General features: G+C 41.6%; 1 protein-coding gene across 6 annotated transcripts in view; it reads left to right on the top strand.

The window, feature by feature from the left end:
* The window catches only part of COMMD1 (copper metabolism domain containing 1), an 80,944-nt gene extending 61,849 nt beyond the window's left edge, over window positions 1-19,095 (top strand). For 2 of the 6 annotated variants that reach the window (XM_069787431.1, XM_069787429.1), the window contains one exon: window positions 18,956-19,095. In XM_069787431.1, the coding sequence (XP_069643532.1) occupies window positions 18,956-18,984 (29 nt within the window). In that variant the 3' untranslated portion in view covers window positions 18,985-19,095. Of the gene's footprint in view, window positions 1-9,486; window positions 9,521-10,310; window positions 10,342-11,204; window positions 11,254-18,955 lie in introns of all 6 variants that reach the window. The other 4 variants (XR_011325434.1, XM_069787428.1, XM_069787433.1 and 1 more) reach the window with 4 other exon arrangements.
* Window positions 19,096-19,480: the final 385 nt, after the last annotated feature.

Below are 19,480 nucleotides of genomic sequence, written 5' to 3' on the forward strand. Positions count from 1 at the left end.
AGGAAGGAGTCATTTGGATTTTGTAAACCTCTCTGAGCTCCATGTGTGCTGTAAAGGCTTGTGAAGGAAGGGAAAGCCAGGGGTGCACGTGTTGGATGGTCAGTGAAAATCCCCATTTGGCATTCAGCAGTCGCCGAGATAAAAGCCAGCTTAAAGAATGAGAGGAAATAAACCTGAAAATTTAATTATTTACTGCTGCTGCAAAATCTGTGCTAGCTCTTGTCTTCTAACCTTGAAGAAAGATATAATAGACATTAGCATGGTGAGGAGAGACGTGAAAATCCTGCGGGCAGGGAGGGTAGGCAGACATTCCCTGTTCTCATTGCCCTTTTTTTCCTCTATATGCAGGCCCCTTTTTGCCCTGCTAGCCCCCAAAATAGTCCAAATCTTTCCATACAATCTCCACTACCTCCCAGCCCTTTGGTAGGACAGTAAGCAAGGGAATCAAAAAGCAAGATATTTAAACCAGGAACAAATATTTTTATTACTACATTGCACAGTTAGTCCTGGCTTTGTTAGTATCTTTTGGTCAAGAGTGCAGCAGAAAGATCAGCCATCGGTACAAACCCCTAGGCTTGCAAGGGTTAAAGAGGTATAGTGCTTTGATGTTTGAAAGGAGAAGAAACACATGCATGTCAAGGACACAGGCCCACTCACAAATTTTATTATACTTCCACTTTAGGACAGCTAAAACCAGGCAACAGCGTTCGGTATTGCACGTCCTCCTCCTGTTCCCTGCTTCCTGAAGGAAGGGGTGGCTTTGAGTTTCATAATGCTGCTCTCCATCTCCCTGCCTTAAATCACAGCACGATTCATTTTTCTTTTATCTGAGAGCTGCTACATGACTTGGTGGTTCTTCCATTCAAGAGCTGCAGTGAGAAGACAAGCAGTGGTGTCACTGCACCCTCATGGCCATGATGTGCCAGGCCAGCATGAGATCCATAATGCAAGGTCCTGGGTGCTTAGGTTGGTCTCGCAGGAGGACAAGTTTAGTTTGATTGGAGGAATGGGGAGGAGGTGAAACATGCCCTGTTTCTCGCAGTCCTAAAGCAAGAGCTATAACCTTACATCTGCCAAGGGGAACTGGTCACAAATCTTACATTTTGTTGATGCAGGAGAACAGGGCTACGGTGTTACAGATTTACTACCAATGAGAAATGTGTCCATTCTGCTAAATGCTGATGTCCAAACTGTGGATGCAGACCGAAAAAGAAAGGTTGCTGATGTGGAGAGAAGAAAAAGAGAGACTTCTCCTCTGCTTCAGAGACACAGAAAGCTAAATGAGCCGTTCACATAATCTCCATTTTCCTCAGGAGAAGTGGTTAAGTTCTTTTATATTTCATCATCCTCTCCTCCCCTTGTTCATGGGGAGAAAAAGAAAGAGATAACTAATTAAATATCTTGAGGTGAGAAGCTGCAGCCTTTCTTTGTGCAGAGGTATCTCTGATTCTCACATACTTACTTTCATATTCAGTTTTCATATGCCAAGCAGATCACTTATTAATTGTTAAATGACTGCTCTGCAATTCATTTATGGAAGTGATTTCTACTTCAGTATTACTTGCCCTTGAATTCAGAACAAGAGGTCAACCAAAATTAGATAACTTTTCTTTGCATCTTTTCTCTTTCTAAAAAAAGATACAGTTCAACATGATGCCTGTTAAGAAGACTATGAAGTGCCATGCATTAAAACAATCTTCATGGCAAGGCTGGTTTTGGGATCATGTTGGGAACTGGTGTCCTGCCTGTCCTGATTAGACTTTTAAACAGATTAATCCAGGTGTGGTGCATTGACTATAATGCGAAGTTCGTATTCTATTGCCTGTATTCAGTTCCAGGATGAATTTTGAAATTGCGGCTTGAATAAAAACAAAGTTGTAATATTAGCTGAGGCAAAGAGAGCTGTGTGGGCAGAGCCCCCAGCCCCTTGACTTCAGTGGGATTCTGCACAAGCATAAGTGTCCTCCCACGCTAATCTCTTTGCAGGATTGCACCTACAGCTTCAGCTTTCATTGTGAGCCTTTGCTTTTCCTCTTACACAAGGAAAGAGGCTGGGGAAAAAAAAGATTTACGTGTCATGCAGCAAATATTAGCAAGGACATACCCTGTGTTTACAAAAAAAAGGGGGGGGTGTGCAAATCTGTAGCTTCTCCATTTTTTTCAGCAGAGAACTATATTCCTCCAGTGTCTCCCTGCTGGCACATAACACTGATATTTTACTGCATTTGATCCAAAGGTCACTGAAGTCGGTGCAGAGATTCCCACTATCTTTAGTGGGCTTTGCACCACACTCAGCAAGAGCTGCTGTTTTGCTGATAAATCCGAGCGTGATGCCTGTCCTGAGGCTTTGGAACAGCAATAGCAACAGTGTTGGAGGGGCTGTAAAACAGGCTGGACTGAGAATACGTGGCTGCCCTCCTTTCCATGGGAGGTTTCTCATGAAGAATTGAAAGGCAGCAGTCTGCATTCTAAAAGAAATGAGAAAAAAATATAAAAAATTAAATAAAACAGTTTTTTTCCAATTTGGCTTTTTTGCCCTTGTAAGTTCATACATTTGAATTATTAAAAAGAAACAAGTACAGTTATTTTGGTCCCGCTGAGAATATGTGTTTGCAGTGGCAATGTAACTCTGAGTAGTCCCTTTTGTCCCCATAAATTCTATTTTCAGATCATTGAAAAGGGTATAGATAAATGCTGTAAAAACAGGAGAGAAAAAAAAAAAGCGTGTTTGGCCTGACCACTTTGTCTTGTTCTATATTTTAAGAAGGAAAACCCAGCTGAATGCATGCTGAACTGCAGGCATATTCTCAAGCCTTTGGTACACTGGTTTCATATTTTTAGATGAGCCCTTCTGCCCAAATGAGAGTAACTTTTCACTCTCCATTTAGAGGCATATTCGTGTGTAATTCAGGATTTGCATGATGCACCAGTGTACTAGGGACAGAGGGTTAATGCTTTTGTAAGGAGGTGGGGATGCTACTGGTGGTGTGTGTGCCTGCTAGGATCCGTTTTGCCAGGCTTTGGGCTCTTCCCCCTCTAGGTGGTAAAATACCCTGGAGCAAATGGATGCCTGGCATTGCTGTGATGCTATAAACACAGCCGGGATAGATGTGCATAAACAGATGCCCTTGAAAAATTACTTCATGAAAAATTCCATTTTGTGGGCACAAACGTATTTGCTGCAGCTGGGTCGTGCTGACCTAAGAGCTTAGGTGCAAGAATATAGGGACTTTTTGAATGTGGGACTTTTTGAGGGCACTGCCTGTCACTGTTCAGAGATGCAAACCAGCAGAGGATTTACATGGCCTTTACTAAACACTTGCGAAACTTGAAGCAACCAAAATAAACACCATTGTACTTTTTGTTCAGCTCTGCCTGTTGAAGTATTTCAGCAACATCCCCTGTACTCCCCTCATCTACTCCTCTGTTTCAGGCAATTCAGGTGCCTTTTAGATCACAGGGCAAGTATGCACGGTTCAGAAAGGAGCAGAAAAGAAGGTTTTAAACACATCTTATTCCAAAATGCTGATTCAGAGTAAGTTTAATCTTTGGTCTCTTCTTTGACCAAAACAGGTATGGTCTTGGCTGAAGATAGATGGGAGTCAAAAAGCTAAGATTTTCTAGCTATTGTCATCAACAGGAGCCAACATTGCCTGCTGTCATGGAAAATAAGGCCACTTGAACTGTCTTAGGGTATTAATTTCCACTCAGCTTTTATATTTGGTGTAATACTTTTAGACAGGACATTAATGGACACTTGAATCCTTTATATAACAGATAAACTAAACATTATAAAGAGCTGCGAGGGAGCGAGAGAGATCTGTTTTGGGGGATGCTAACCAAGTTATTAAGCCTGCAAGCTTATAGTGCTCTCAGCCAGAATATGCCAGGATCCCAAGTCACGCAGCCTCCTAAAGCTCAGGTATTCTGTGCTCAGGTTTTGACTGTATTCTTTGACTGGGAGATTATTTTTAAATGCAGATTACTTAAACTGTGTCTATGTAGTTGCTATAAAAGTACTTCTTAACACAGCTCATTCCTGTTTTCCTGCCAGCAAATATTGCAGTAACAGAGGAACGTGTTTGACACTGATTTGATGAAATAAACAGTTAAGTTAAAAGCACAGGAATTTCCTTATGTCATTAAGAGTTAACTAAATGCTCAGTCTGCAAACTCCAGTCTTGGTGATACCCTGTAACAAAAACATGCCCCAGTGGCACAGAGGGTTTGATGTTATAGTACAGTACTTTCTAATACAGTTAAGAAAACGGTAAATAATGTCACAAAGTAGTTGAAACTTGATTCTGAAAAGGTTTTTTTTTTATGATGCTGAATGGTGCTTGATTCTAATTTTTTTGCGATGCTGAATGCTCCTATGTTAGATAACACGGAGGTTAAAATGTAGTGAATATGAATTCCAGGTATGATAAATTTTCTCACTAGAGAAGCTGCATTTAGGGTAAAAGCAGAAGATCCTTCCAGTAAGGGCTTTCTTTTTCTTAGACTAATTTCATACTGCAATTAAGTGCTACAAGACTGAAAAAACAGAGACTAGCCTAGGTATTTGGAAATTAAGCATGTATAGAGAAAGCTGTAGACTGATATTGCAGCTCTGTGAGCAGGCTTAAAACACGAACCAAACAAAATATGGTGCAAGAAAACAAGTACAGCTGTCAAACAAGATAGAAATAGAAAAATGCAGATCAGCACAGGAAGGCAATGATCATAAGTGAGGAAGGACATCTACCCTTTAAAGTCCCCTGCAGGGGACTTTCGGAGGAAAGTACATCACCTTGCAGTGGTTCCGCTGAGAGTCTCTCAGTTAAGAGCTGACACAGCAGAGTTCGAATAAATGATGATGGAGCTTTCTAGTCTCTGGTACCCTTGTAAGCACCGGCAGTGGAAGGACTGCCAGCAGTGGGGGAGCTGAGATGAGCTGGAGAAAAATGTGATTAAGAAGTAAGATGAGAACCTGATACCCTGCCAGAAACTGAGTGTATTTCCTTTAGTTTTTAAATACATTTGTTGATTCAAATTTCACAGTGATACAAAAGTAATTTTTTTAATTTTTTTTTTTTAATGCTGTCTTTATATGCTTCTCTGTACAGTTTGGGCAAACTTGCAGGTATCACTCTATTTTATTTTTTTTTTCCTTTTAAAACCTCTTAAGCCCTGCCAGATATCTGTAAGCATGCACTAGGGCATTCACATGGAGAAAGATATGTACAAATATTACACATAATACTTCAGGCTCTATTTCCCTAAGGTTGCATCCTATGGCAGACACTGGAATTGCATAATATCCCCAAAAGCTTTCATCTAAAGGAGGAAAAATAATGTGAAACTTTCAGTCTAATTTACACTTTTAGGGTGACTGGGGACTGCTAACCGTGTTTGTTACAATACTAACATGATTCCACATAAAGCTGTTGTGTACCATGTCCCAAATGGGGGTTAGACCAGTGATGACCAGTCTGTGAGGGTAGATTCAGACTAGATATAAGGAAGAATTTTTTTCTTGTGTGGGTGTTGAAACACTGGCACGGGTTGCCCAGAGAGGTGGTAGATGCCCCATCCGTGGAAATATTCAAGGTCAGGTTGGATGGGGCTCTGAACAACCTGATCCAGTTGAAGATGTCCCTGCTTATTGCAGGGGAGTTGACTAGATGACCTGTAAAGGTCCCTTCCAGCCCAAACTATTCTATGATTCTGTGATTTCCAAAAATTGACCACAAACTCCTAAATAAATTCTCCCTTAATAAGCCTCGACCTTGAAGAGTCCCTGGCTCTCTAGACTTGTATTGCCTCTTTCTTGTTGTTGTAAGGAGGAAACAGCCATGCCTGTAGGACAGGGGAAGAGCAGGTCTTTCTTCCTAATATGCACACAAAGTGATATAAATCCCTGCAACCCATCTGCACAGAGGTATTTTAAGCTTGCCTAATGGAAACAAAGTTTGTTAAAAGAAGTCAGAAAGCAAATGCATTTCTTACTTGGTGATTTTAAATCTCTGCTTGTTTACACCTTCTACATAATAACTGGGCTCAAGACCTAACCAGAGTTGCATACAAGTGTCACTGAGAAAGTGTCAGCAGACTAAGCAGGTGAGGTGATTTATTTTGCATGGTGTTACCCATATTTACTTCAAGCTGGTCAAGCAGCAGGAGAAAAATGCCCCTGTTGAAGATTAAACATCCCACGCTTGTCATTTTAGGGTTTGAAAGGACTTTTGAGCTCAGCTGTGCTTTCAAAGGTGCTGGAATTCAACTGAAAACAGTCTTTACATTCCTGCACCAGGAGTTAGATTGTAAGACTTTTTGTTCTCTTGCCGCACCTCCATTCCTATCTAAAGAAGGCAAAGGTGATGTCAGTGTCTTTAGTTAGGATTACCCAATCCTATATTTAGTGGCCTTCAGCTTTAACCAGTTTACATGGTCAGTATTTCCCATGCCAGGCTGAATCCTTCCCCAAACTGGTTTGTCCATCTCCAAGATCAAGACTAGGAGGGAAGAATGTTCTAGGGGTTTCTCCTTAAATATCTTTTTATATAGGAAGTGCCATAATGCTTTTTGGGGAAAAAAAGCCTTGGAAATAGTAAGCTCAAGGTTTACAGCAAGGTCAAGAAGGTGCCTCTTGGTGCCCTTATGAAAAAAATTGTCCTAAAAAATTTAGGAGCCTCTGAAAATCTTATTTGTGCATCCTTGGTAGAGATTTTGTCCAGCAGCTCAACTTCTAGAGTATTTTGCCTGACTCAAGCATGTTCCAGAGTGGAAATGCGGCCTCTGCATGCTCTGGGCACTGCTGTAGGTACCCAGCTCTGGGTTCAGGCTGATGAACAGGCCACCTGAGGGTAGGACACAGGGCACTGCCAGAAGGTAAGAGACAACCTCATGCATAAGACAGTGAAATGCAACCTCCTGGCTTATTTCAGTCCACAGAGCCCTGGCATGAGGCTTGTTGAAGCTGGTCACAGCTGAGCACTTTAGAGTCATTTCCCAACAAGATGTTCCCTGTTTTCTGGGTGCCCGAGGCAGGGTACATCTGCAAAGAGCCATATGCTTACAACCACAGGTGGTCAGAGCCATCTTGAAAAGGTATGGAGCACTATTAAAAACACTGCAGGTTTCTGAAAAATGGAGTAGTTATCTCAAACTGTGGCTACACCAGAGGGATTTTAGGTTCTGCATCCCTTTGCCTGTTTACCAAGTGCTGAAATGAAGCTGATGCAGCTTCATGGGGGTGATTGACTGCAACCTTAGCATTGGTGCTCAATGTTGGCATGTGTGTCTCGGGAGGACAAACCAGGCTATTTTTGAACAATTATTGTTAATGCATTTCAGTCACTCCACATTTATGAAGCTGGTTGATTATGGGGTTGGAGAAATCACTGGGAATTCCCTATCAAATTCACAGTTTTATAACTAGTGACTTGAACTGTGAACAGACAGGAGGCCAAAATACTATGTACATTATATACATTTAAACATACGCCGCTTTTCAGGGAGGGAGAGCCATAAAAGATTTTCCATTCTGTTAACCTCCCATGATGTCCAGTGACCGCAGTAGATTTGGAAAGGCATTTTATGGGGTAACTTGAGTCTCAACTACTCGAAGACGTTGTAAAAGGTGTTGGAGGAACCGGGTAAGCAAGCTTAGCAAGTGACAATCAGATAAGCCCACATAAAAAGTTACAGATACAATCTTGCAAAGAGTCATCCATAAATGAGAATGAAATTTGCACTTTGTCAACATAAACAGGTCTTTTTTTCTGAATTGTGTTGGTACCAGCAGAACTGCGGCTTTCATAACCTTTTCTTTCTGGCCACAGCAAGTTGCCGTGTGAAATAGCTCAGCATTTGGGTATTTGAATGTGTTTTGCCCTTGTAGGAGAGACATTCACAGTGTTTTCTCCAAAGCAGCTGAGGGTTTGGGCTAATCAACATCCATAATGAATGAGCAGTGTCCCAGCAGCATCTGGAACACAGCGGTTATGACTGAGCACTCTTTCAATAATGAAAAGAAATAGGAGATCACTAATCACAAACGCAGGGTAATTACCCATGTTAGACATCCACCCTTTCATTGTCAGCCTCTGTATTTAGGCATTGTGGTATAATATTTTTAAGCGGCAGCGTGGATAACTAACCCCTGTAATACAGAGTTTGTGTAGCGAGAGCAGACAGGGCAGGATGCTGCTCTCTGGGCAGGATATGGGGAATACATAAGGTTAAAGCAGTTCAAAAAAAGGAAACGGGTACAAATCAAACTGATATTTTTAAAAAATCAAAAAGAGAGGAAGTTGGAAGGCTTACAGAAAGCAATGCAGGTTAATATTACCAGTTTGTAAACAGGATAGCCATAGAGAAACTATATAAAGCTTGCATAAAAGTGTTAAGCTGTCTTTTTTTCTTGTTAATTCTTTATTCTTTGTTATTCTTGTTAATTCTTTGATGTGAAACGTATAAGAACTACAGTGTGCATTTCATTCTAATTAATTATACTGATTAAAATATGGTTTGGGGTTTTCCTGTAACACTTCCTGAAAAGAAACCTGTGCTTCCAAAAGACACAAAGACCAGCAGGTTAAAGCATGTGCATCTCTGCATCCATAAATACATATTTTTCATGTAACTTATAAAATACTAGGTAGACTATTTTTCAGTACGCTGATAACATAAAAGCAATGACATTACATTTGCTGTGCAGTATCAAAGACCTAGTCTTATGCTCCTGGAATTATTCCAATTTCTACAATCCTTTATCTATTTAATCTGTGATATTACAGGCTTGATGTTACATTAAAAGTATTAAAAAATCCGCAAGCGGGTTAACTTTTTTTTTCTATGGGGATGTAATAATCGTTTGCTTAATAGATTCTTGGTTCATGTAATACCAAAATAATGGAGAAGGCACTTTCAGTTACAGATATTCGTGCTTTATTTTATATAGTATTATGGAAATGAATTGCACTTTACCTTAGAGTTTTTGAAGGCCATGATTATAGGTTTGTTGCAAAAATATCTCTGAATTGAATTCAAAATAATGAATTTAGTATTGTCAGAAGCGTGGTCATATGAAATCAATGGATTGCCATCCATTCCAATTTTTCTGGAATTATCTAGACTTTGCTGTCATTATCTTATGCCCCAGTGTATCTTGCAGAATATTAATGAATCTAAAAATAACTTCTGAAGTTTGCAGTGGGATCATGATTGATGCAATGTGATAGAAGATTCGGTGCAGCATCTTATACTTTTATTGCCCTGCACTGGTTTCTGGCGGCCCAGGGTTTTGGGGTTTTTTTTTGCTCTTTACCATTTATCAGGTGTTCCTAATCTGAGAATCTAAGCTGCAAAAATAAATCGCTTTCATAAACATCTGACATGAAATATTTCCCCTTAGCATGAATCACCGAGTTCAATGTGGTATTACCCTGATTTTTGAAGAAGAAAAAATAAGCTCAAATCCAGTCTTTTTCTTCTTTTTAGGTCATCTTTTCCTACTTTCGAGAACATTGTCATGGTAACTTACACATTATCTTTTACTATTTTTTTTAGCATGAATTACACAGGTCATTTCTGTCTCAGTCTCCCCTCAGTCCTGCTAGGAAAAGCATGAGCAGGTATTCCTGGGAGAAGCAAACCTGGGGCAGCCAGGAAGCGCGCAGTGCAGGGAGGGTTCTTCTACCCTCGTGGTCGACAAGAAGATTTAAGTGTTGCTCGTTGTGTATTTTGACATTCCAGCAGCAGCTACCACAGACGTTTGTGTGGAAGAGGGATCTGGGGCAGCATTGCACATAAAGCACATGTAGCAGAACAAAACCCAATACCTCTTAACCAGGCAGCCCTGATGAGTCACATTTGAATTGTGTGCACCAGGTGCTGAGGAGAGGCCCTCCAAAGAAAGGCTTGGAAGCAAGTAATAGTAATAGTAATGCTGAGGTGAGTTTATCAGGGTTTATTTATCACGGTGTATTTATTTTCTGCCATCAGACAGTACAAAAGCAAATTCCCACAGTAATGAGTAAGTAAGAGTAGTCTATGATGAAGGGAGGCTTCTGCAATAGAGCTTGGTGGCATCATTGCAAAAATGACTTTTAGATATGCCTTTTCCAAGGAAAATGCATCCTTGCACTGTTTTAAAAAGTGTCTAATTTCCAGTTTGAATTTCAGGTTATGTTGGAATTTTTAAAAATTTCTTTTCTCTTGTCTGTTTTGGGATGGGGGAGGGTGTTTGGAATTTTTTTCTTTTTCCTTTTTTTTCTTTGTTTTTCTTTTTTTTTAATTAACATTTGCATTTCTTTATCATGCAGGCCTCTAAGCAGGTCCAGCTAAACCCTGAAGGTAATATCTTATTGTTTCTGTCCGTGTTAGAGAAATAACTCTAACATGGAGCGTGCTATTAATACCTCCTGGCAGTGGCCGGGTAGCTGGCACGACTGGGGCTGTTTGCCGGCTTCCTTTTAACCCTGGAGCCAGTGGCCTCGGCAGGCAGCTTGCTGTTGCTGCTTTAGAGCCACCTCTGCTCCCCCTGCTCCCAGCAGTACTGATGTGTCGAGGAATGACCAAAGCCACCTTGTACTTTACATCTATTGACTTAGAAACTTGCCAAGTGACCCTGATGGAGCACTGTGTAAAAAAAGGTCTAAAGGACTTTGACTGGTTTCTATTTTTTTTTACTTGCAAAGTTAAGGTGCCGTTATTACTGTCAGGTCTGTGCTACCCCCTGCCAGTTCTCTAGGTTTCCTCACTGGCTATTTCCAGACACTTTCTTTTCAACTAGAATTATAACTGTTTAGTGATTAAGCAATAAAAAAAGGGATAACTGAGAATGTGCAACTCTTGGTTGTGAGAAAGGGAAGCTGAATCGTACTGACACAGGCAAAACCTGCTCTGGTGCTGAGCCAGCAAGGAGAAAAGCAGACCCGAAGGGAGCATCAGTACCTCTCTATAAGGGTAGCAGGGTATAAAATGGGAGCTGATAAGGTAGTTGGCCATTATTTTCCTGTTGAAATACTATTATACTTGTGACCTGGGTAGTCCCTGCAAGTGTTCCGCTAAAATAGTATTTGAATGGAATCAGCAAATCTGGAGGACGCAGGAGAGTTGATGTTTTCAGATAAACCAGTAGAGTTTTTGGTAATTCTAACTCATGCTGCTGAAGCACCTTATATCTAAGTCCATGCATACATTTCCTTTTACTCCAGATAACCAATGTCTTAATACTTGTTTACAAAAGTGGGGAGAAAAAAAATGGTAGGCTATGGATTTACTCTGAAATTGGTTGTCTTTTCTGTTTAATTAATACCTTGGAAACAAAGTGGCATTTGTTTCTGCATGTAGGTGTTGCTGGAGAAGATGAGTGTGCTTTGAATTCCCATGCATGTTTGCTGTCATGCTCGCTCCTGTATGATGCAAGCTGAACGCAAATTCAGGCTTGTGTGGTGTGTTAGTGACCGGCTCCTGGTACCGCACTATGCGCAGCAGCTTTCTCCGGGATTGTTTGATTTACCCCCCTCTGGCTTTTCTGTTTGCAACCTAATTTGCTTGTATTGTGAATTGTAAGATACTCATCTGGTGTTAATACATCACTGATTTAACCCTGACCCTGCTGCTTTGATGTAAGCAAAGCCCACAATTTCTTTAGAGTGCTTAGAATAAAAGTCAAAAGTGTTTTTTAGATATGTGTTTACAAAGATAATTCTGTTTGAAAGAAAATGGTTAGCTTGTAACGTATGTGGCTTTATATATCCTTGCATTTCTTCTGAATATAAAACATATATTATTCAGACAAGTAAGTATGCCTGGAATCCTCCAAAGGCAGGTTGTCCTTCTATACATTTCAGTACTTTTTCCTGCTACAAAGAATAAGCCTGTCTGAGCAAGATGCCTGGCACCTGATTTTGCAGCAAGAGGTTGCCCGCAGCTGAGTGCGCTTGCTGGCGAGTCGGCAGCGTCCACAGAGGAGCGGTGAAACCCCCCTGGGCTTGAGGGGGGCACCTTATCTTCTCCCAGGCCCCCGCCGCGCTGCTGCACACATCCTACTGCAGATCAGCGTGGGTTGACTTGCGGCATGTCAGCCAGATGCAATCTGCAGATGACTCCTGGCCCACCACCTTTTCTGCAGAGGAGACCGGGGCAGCTGCACGTGGTTGTCTCCTGGCATGTTACTGTAGAATATTGTATCGTTTTGGAGGTATTCCCTGCTGGTTTTACTATCCGAGCTAACATAAGATACTGAAAGGTTGGACAGTCATGACTCCAGAGCCTTTGTTTGCCAGTGATGCACTTAGTTACTTATGTAATATATACCTGGGGTTTTTCCTAGTTAACAGAGGAGGTAGGAGATTTGCTTGGCTGCAGAATATTCAGTGATCTGGAAGGAAAAGTGACATGGAGTAGTAAAAAAATTATTAGTTATTGCTTAGCCGTGAGGAACTCAGAAGTTGTTAAGAAGCAGCAAAATTCATTTTTATAGGAAATGTTATGCTAGATATTTCTTTTATTTACCCTCTCACACACCTAACTAAGAAGTGGAGAAATAAGTTCCATTTTATTTTAATCATGTATCACTGAATGGTTGGGCTTCAGACCAAAAAAAAAAGGGCAACACTTCTGAACTCTACTACTTTTGTTAATAACTTTTATTGAAATTCTGGCTTCTGCAGTTCTTTTAATTAAGAAGAAACCCTCCATAAAGCACTTTGCTTACTGCAGTATCAAAACCTGTTAATAAGGATAACAAGGTTTCCTTGCTAGCAAGCAAATGCATAACTGCAGATGTAAAACTATTTTATCAGCTAGTCCTTTCCAAAATCACTTAGTGTCTTTGTTGACCAAAAAAATTGGGAAGGCTGAAAATTAATGTGGGTTCGTAATCACAGTGAAAGCTACCAGGATGTCTGAAGGCAAGTTGGGTTTCTGGTGACGTTGTAGATTCGGTTTTTACTTATGCAAGGGACAGCTAAATCTTTAAAACATCCTACTCTAAGGCAAAACCTAAGCCAGGAGAATAAAATATCTTCCAGAGCAATGAAATTACATTGAATCTCAACCTCTGTGGAGCAAATGACTGCGTTGCCTGTACCAGAAAGATAAGACCTAAAAACCCACAATACTCCCATTGCTCCAGGAGGCAGCTGCATGGGTACAGAAGTCCCTGTCTGTACCTGGCTGGCTGGCTGGCTGTGTTTGCACACAGGCATCAGAAGCTGATGCTTTTTCACTATCTAAAGAGTTTGCTTTCCTGGTAACTCAAGATTGGATAATTCCTTTACAAAGAGCCTTTACAATGATCTTACAAGCACCACATCAAGTTAAGAAGGCTTTTATGCATGGGCCTGGTGCGTTGGCTGGTGGCTGCCCGTCATGGGATGTCACTAAGGTTTCTTTTTGCCTCCCGATCACTCAGGACAAGGTCCGTGGGTCCCAGTTCATGGCATCTCTGCTCTTCCACTTCCACATGATCTGAAGCAGTTTTCCCGAGGGCCCATCTTGGCAGTGGCACCCATAGCCCAGTGGCCTCTGGGACCCCAACTGAAGGAGCTGTCAGTGGGCTTGCTCCCATGGGATGTGGACCCTGTGCTCACTCCTGGCATGTCTGAAATCCACAGAGATGAGGATGGGCACACAGCATCACCTGTATTCTGTTTGCGTAGAGTTTTAAAATATACCTGCTTTTAATGTGAGGTAGTATCTAACTGGACAAACCCTGCATTTCTCTCTGTCTCAGTTCCTTGAATGCCACAGAGCACTCCCTGTGTGAAGGTGGAATTGGCTCCTTCTCCCCTTGCACGTGACACCTCTGCTGAACCATGGAGACCTGCTCTCCTGGTAGCTAGCCAGCTCTCTGCTTGGCAGCACTTCTCTGACTTAATGGAAGAAAGTCCCTGAACCTCTGGGTTCTCTGAACCCGCCTGGGTTGTGGCTGTCGTCAACACCTTGGCATCTTTGTTCAGTTGCTGAGCAATTTTTGTTTCCTACCCCTTGGCAGGGTGTTCTCCTTACCTCTCTCAAAGCTTTGTCTGAGGTGTTTCCACCTGGGTAGGCAAATATTTGCACGTAGGAACCTCCTCTGTCTTGGGCCAGTGAGCACGAGGCATGGCACCCCACTGATTGCACCCGTACCAGCATCTCCCTCATGACCACCATTTGCTAACAGAGCTGACTTCCTAACTTCTGTGTAGGGAGATGCCCCAAGCCACCACCCTGGCCTGTGGAACGAGCCTTAGTCAAGACACTCTGGGATCCAAATCAAATTTACCACCAACTTATGTTGCAGTCCTGGCAGTGACCAAGCTCCCTGAATTCTGAGTGTTTTAGGAGGTCTCTGAATCAAGTGGAAATTAATACAAATAAAAAGATATGTGAATTCAGAGGGGTTTATTTTTGTTTTTCCAGTATAGTGGCTAGAACTTAAAAATACTGGATGTATCAAAGTTGGTGGGAACCATTTCAAGTAGCTGGTGAAACTGAAGCAATAGAGAACGACAGGGTTTTTTTAAGTTTGAATGTGTGAGGATTCGTTTTCTAAAAATACATGGTTTTTTAAGTGCAGTTGCTGAGATACAGAAAGTTGTGCTTCTTTTTGTCTTTCATATAAATATTTTTGCAGCACTCTCTTGTTCCCGAAAAAGAAAAAAACCTAGAAGACCTAATTCACGGCTGGGGGCAGGGGGGAGTTTGTGGTTCTTGGATGTTTGTTTTGCAGCTCCTTTTTATAGCCCAGGCTCAGGAGGGAAATGAGAGGAGGGGTGGGAAAGCATGTGGGGAGAAAACCAACACGGTCGTAGGACTTGGATGTCCATTCCGACACCTTTCTGAGAGCATTGAGCTTGGCTTTCCAACCTGAAGGTGGGGATGCACATGCCGTTTCCATTGCACACGCATGTGCTCTAACAACCCCACTTGTGCCTTTTTCCAACGATCACATCCGTCTCTGTGAAGGGCTCAGCTGAAGGCCAGATTTCAGTCTAGTAGGCAAGCGTGCCATGCTTTAGGGCTTCAAGGTACTGCTACTCACACTTCTGGTATGAAACATTTACCACAGCAGGTCCCCGTCCAGTGAAGGGGCGCACAGTGCCATCATTGCATGTTTGGTGGCTTCTGATAAGTGAGTGTTTGTTAGCTTCTGGGTTTATTTTTAATGAACGACTCATTCCATTTTGGGTTTGCTTAACTGCAAGAGATCCAAGTGGGCTGAAAATTTCTATAACAGTAGGAAGTATCAAAAGGGATGCCTTGTTTCTTGCTGAGAAGGGAGCAGAGACACCAAATTTGTCCTGCTCCTGAAGGACAACTTAGGGGAGCGATGAGAAGTTTTAATTTCACAGCTCCATCTTCTTTTTTTTTTTTTCTTCTCCTTTGGAACTTTACGGAGGATATAAACTAATGAAGCATTAAATAAAACTAAAGCCCAGTTCTGAGCAGCCTGATTTACAGCCCTCTTGGTCACATTTTAGGTTGGTCCACCTGAGAGTGTGATAACTATTTAGATACCGTCCAATCCACATAGGAAAGTTTTAGCTGCTTTACAGGTAAGACTATGCTTTATGAGTACACTTACACTTCTATAAAATGGCACGAAGAGACTTACTGTAATCCTAGAGTGTCCTTTTGCTCAATTTACATTCCTTTTAATTGACAAAACCTGAAGAGGAAGAGAAAAAGCCTCCTTATGCCTTAGGCTTGTGCAAAAACATCTCCACCAGAGCTGGGAGCTTCGGTCTTCTCCTGTCTGCTCACACTTACCATGTGATTAAGCCATAAAATCATCTTATGCAGAGCTTAAAGGCTGCATGGGCAGACCCTGGCCTGGGGAAGTCTGTCGATGGGCTCACATGACTTGGCCTGCAGTCATGGCTGGAAAGCCACAGAAGTCAACTAAGAGTTTGGCCTTGGAGTCCGTCCTGTCAAGAACTATGACCCAGGGCTGCTTAGCCTAGTGCCGCCACTCATTCCCTTCCCTAAAAGGTCAAGACAGAAATCAGCCCCTGGCCATGGCACACGCGTTGAGGAAAGAGAGATGAAGTTATAGAGAGAAGACCCGTTTTCAGATGTTGCCCATGAAACAAGACTTTGTAATGTGTTACAGATAAGGGGATGATTTTAAGTTGGTGAGAAAAGCTGCTTCTGCAGTAGTGCTTCTGTGAAAGTGAGCTCAAAACTTTTTCCCAGTAAGGTCTAGGAAAACAAGGATGCTAAAGCTGGGGGGATTTAGCTGGGGGAGCTGAAGAGGCATTGGCTTTGCAGTCCCAATTTGCAGCAGTTGCACCAGTTGGGCTAACACTGCCTGTTTCTGCTCATTTCAGTGGAGAATGGTTTACTCCAGCAAGAGTCTGTGATCTGGTTTCAGTCCAATGCCTCACAAAGTCTCAGGCCTTAACTAATGGATTGCTTGAGATTTTACTTTTTCAGTGCTTCCTAATCAAGGAATGTATAGAGAGATATTTCAGGGTTTTGCTCAGGCTTTGTCATGCAATCTCCTGCAAACACATCTTCTTCAGGCAGATCCAACCTGGATTTTTTTCAGTGCACTCTTAATCAGACAGGAAAATATAATAAAGCCCACTGTCAAATGGAGCTAAGCTGTCAAAATCCTCACCAAACATTTTCTTTCTGCACAGTGACCAGCTGTAATTATGCTCTGCTGTAATTATGCTTGCAGAGATATTTTATACAAGGTATTTTCCATGAGACGTGTCAATAACCGTTGCCAAGGACAAGAAAAACGGTGCAAGAGGGCACTTGCTTCCAAGTCCTAGATTTCATATCTGTGTTGTTATTGATCCCTAATATTTAATGCTACTTTTGTGCTGTTTTGGAATGTACTAAGTAATATTATAGAGGTGTACGATTAATTTAAAAAAACTCCACAACCTACAGTAATAGTTTCTAATAGGATGTTGTTTATGAGCGTAATTGCTTGCTCAGGCAGAGGCCTTTCCTGATAGTCATCTCTATAGTCTGCATGGTATATATTTAGTTACATGACCATTACTGAACTTTACTGATTCATCATTCAATCAAAATTCTCCTTAATTCTACAAAACCTTTTCTAATCAGAAGCATCCACATGCTAAATATATAACTTGATCTCTGCACCTTGGTCTGTTGGCTGATTTGGTCGTTAGCAGATGAGATGTTAAATGTTTCATGAAGACTGACTCATCCAGTGTAGCTACCGTAAGTTCCTTACCAGCACCTGAGTACCAGCATTAGGGGAGAGGCAGTGATATTTGAAGACAAAAAAAAAGCTTAAAGTGCATGCTGCTCTCATTGTATGAGGTCTTCCTTCTTGGAAAGTTTCAAGTTTTAAGGTTTAAATCACCATTTTGATTTCTGCCTTGAACTGTGGTAGTTCCCTGTGTGACTGATGTCCGGGCAGAAGCCCTGGCACAAATTCTTCATGGACTTCCACATGCTCGGCTTCCTGATCACTGACTTCTGGCACCTCATTTCTTTCCCAATAGCATTCTTCTGGCAGTGCCTTTTGTGATAATTGCACACAAAATGATCCCCTTGCTTCTTCTGTCAACATTTTGGTTCATATCTCACTTGCTGGTTTGGTTCTTACAAAAAATGAAACAATACATGAATCCTTGGGAGTACAAGAGAGGGTAAAAGGTAAAACTGCCCCTGATGCCTGGGGGAAATCGCTTGTAACAGTCCTGAAATGTGGTTAGTAAAAGTTGATGGGTTTAATTTGTCCAATGATTTTATCCTTGTGTATGAACTACTAATTCCATAAATGTAAAGGATGATGTTGCAGTGGTTTGGGTAGATGCTAATTGTATGGAAAAAAGGTATTTTGAAATAATGATAGAAATTTTAGTCTGGTAGAAAACACACGAGACCTGGAGATGCCCTTCTGCTTTTATAAGCACCACAGTTACATATAGAAATTCAGTGGATATACAGTGATTCCGATTGCTGAAACTATTCCAATGACTCATAAGGAAACCTCCCTCCATACTGGCTGCACTTCCATCTCCAAATATTTTCAATTTGTTTCTCTATGACTGATGGTGCTTCACCTGGAATGACTTTCAGTACACAGTCATGCTCCTGGCAATCTCAAATGTTTCTTCTGCCAGACTCACTATAGGAAATAGTTTGTAACTATAGGCATACCAGTAGGTAAGGCTAATGGACTGGAGATCTCAGGAGGCCTTTTCACATTGGTGTTTATTAATGAGTTCCCTATCATTTGACCTTTATATATATATTTATATATATTCTTTATTTTTGTGTGTATATATATATATTCTTTATTTTCTGGGCCTTTGACAAGATCCTTTTACTATATCCCAATATCCATCTTGTAAGAGAATAACTACTTTTTAAGATGTGACAGGACTTTTCAGAGCAAATCAGTGCTGCTTCTTAACTTGCTTCTAAGTTTATATTGACACTAGAGCCCATGTGTAAGGGAACATAAAACTCTTCTGAATTTCCAGACTGCAATGTCCTGTACAAGACTGTGTTTTGGATTCTTGTTTTCCTCTGTATGAAATCTGGTTTTCGTATGTGATGAGCTTTGTGCGGCGGCTCCAACTGCTTTGCAGTTCCCAGCATCTGCAGCGACAGCTTTGGGGATCACCAGACTGGAAAGAAAAGTGGAAGTCTCAGACATAATTAAATTTCTACAAGTTTTGCAAAAGTCTGCAGCTAAGTAGAGACCCAAACTGATGCCTATATTGAAAGGAGGGGTGGGCAGAGCCCAGCCTTCCTATGTCCTCTTTGGCAGCCACTGGCTGGCCAGCTGGCATGTACTGCTCTCGCTCGGTAGGTGTGGAGCCAGTCTCTGGGTCTACTGATGTTATTTAAGTGGTACCAGGAAAAAAGGAGACATGGGACACAAATTGTCAGGAAACCAGAACTCGCTATCCTTCCTCCACTGTATGCCTGAAAAACCATTATTTTTCTCAACTATTCTTCTTGCAATTTTGTTTTGTAGGAATCGGAGTTTCTCTGTCTGGAGTTTGATGAGGCCAAGGTGAGCCAGATGCTGAAGAAACTCTCGGAAATAGAGGAGAGCATGACTTTGTTGACTCAGACCACTTAACCAAATAAAGAGATTGCAACTCAGAAAATGAATGACCCTCAGTACTTTCTCTTAATTCCTGTTTCTGCACATGAAATAGGGAATGATTGTTAAATCCCAATTATAACTGCACAATGCATTCACAACCAAGTATAGGCTAAGTCACACTGTGAAGCTTTCTCCATCCCCTCCTCCAGGCCTGTTTTCCAAGCCAGCGGCAGCATTGTTTGCATAAAGTTTTGTGTAATCAGGCCTTCAAGTGTAGTGTAGCTTTTCTCTTTTTCCCCTCAATCAATTTTTGAGTCTTCCAGATCCTCTAAATACTGGGCTGGATCAACAGCAAGGGTAAATTGGCCAGTTGTGGCAGGGGAGAAATGAGCAGAAGAAACAGGCAGACTAAGGGGGGGCTCATGTTTATCCTTCCAAACCATGGGCTAT

Source organism: Haliaeetus albicilla, chromosome 7 (genome assembly GCF_947461875.1).
Source record: "Haliaeetus albicilla chromosome 7, bHalAlb1.1, whole genome shotgun sequence".
Taxonomy (NCBI): domain Eukaryota; kingdom Metazoa; phylum Chordata; class Aves; order Accipitriformes; family Accipitridae; genus Haliaeetus; species Haliaeetus albicilla.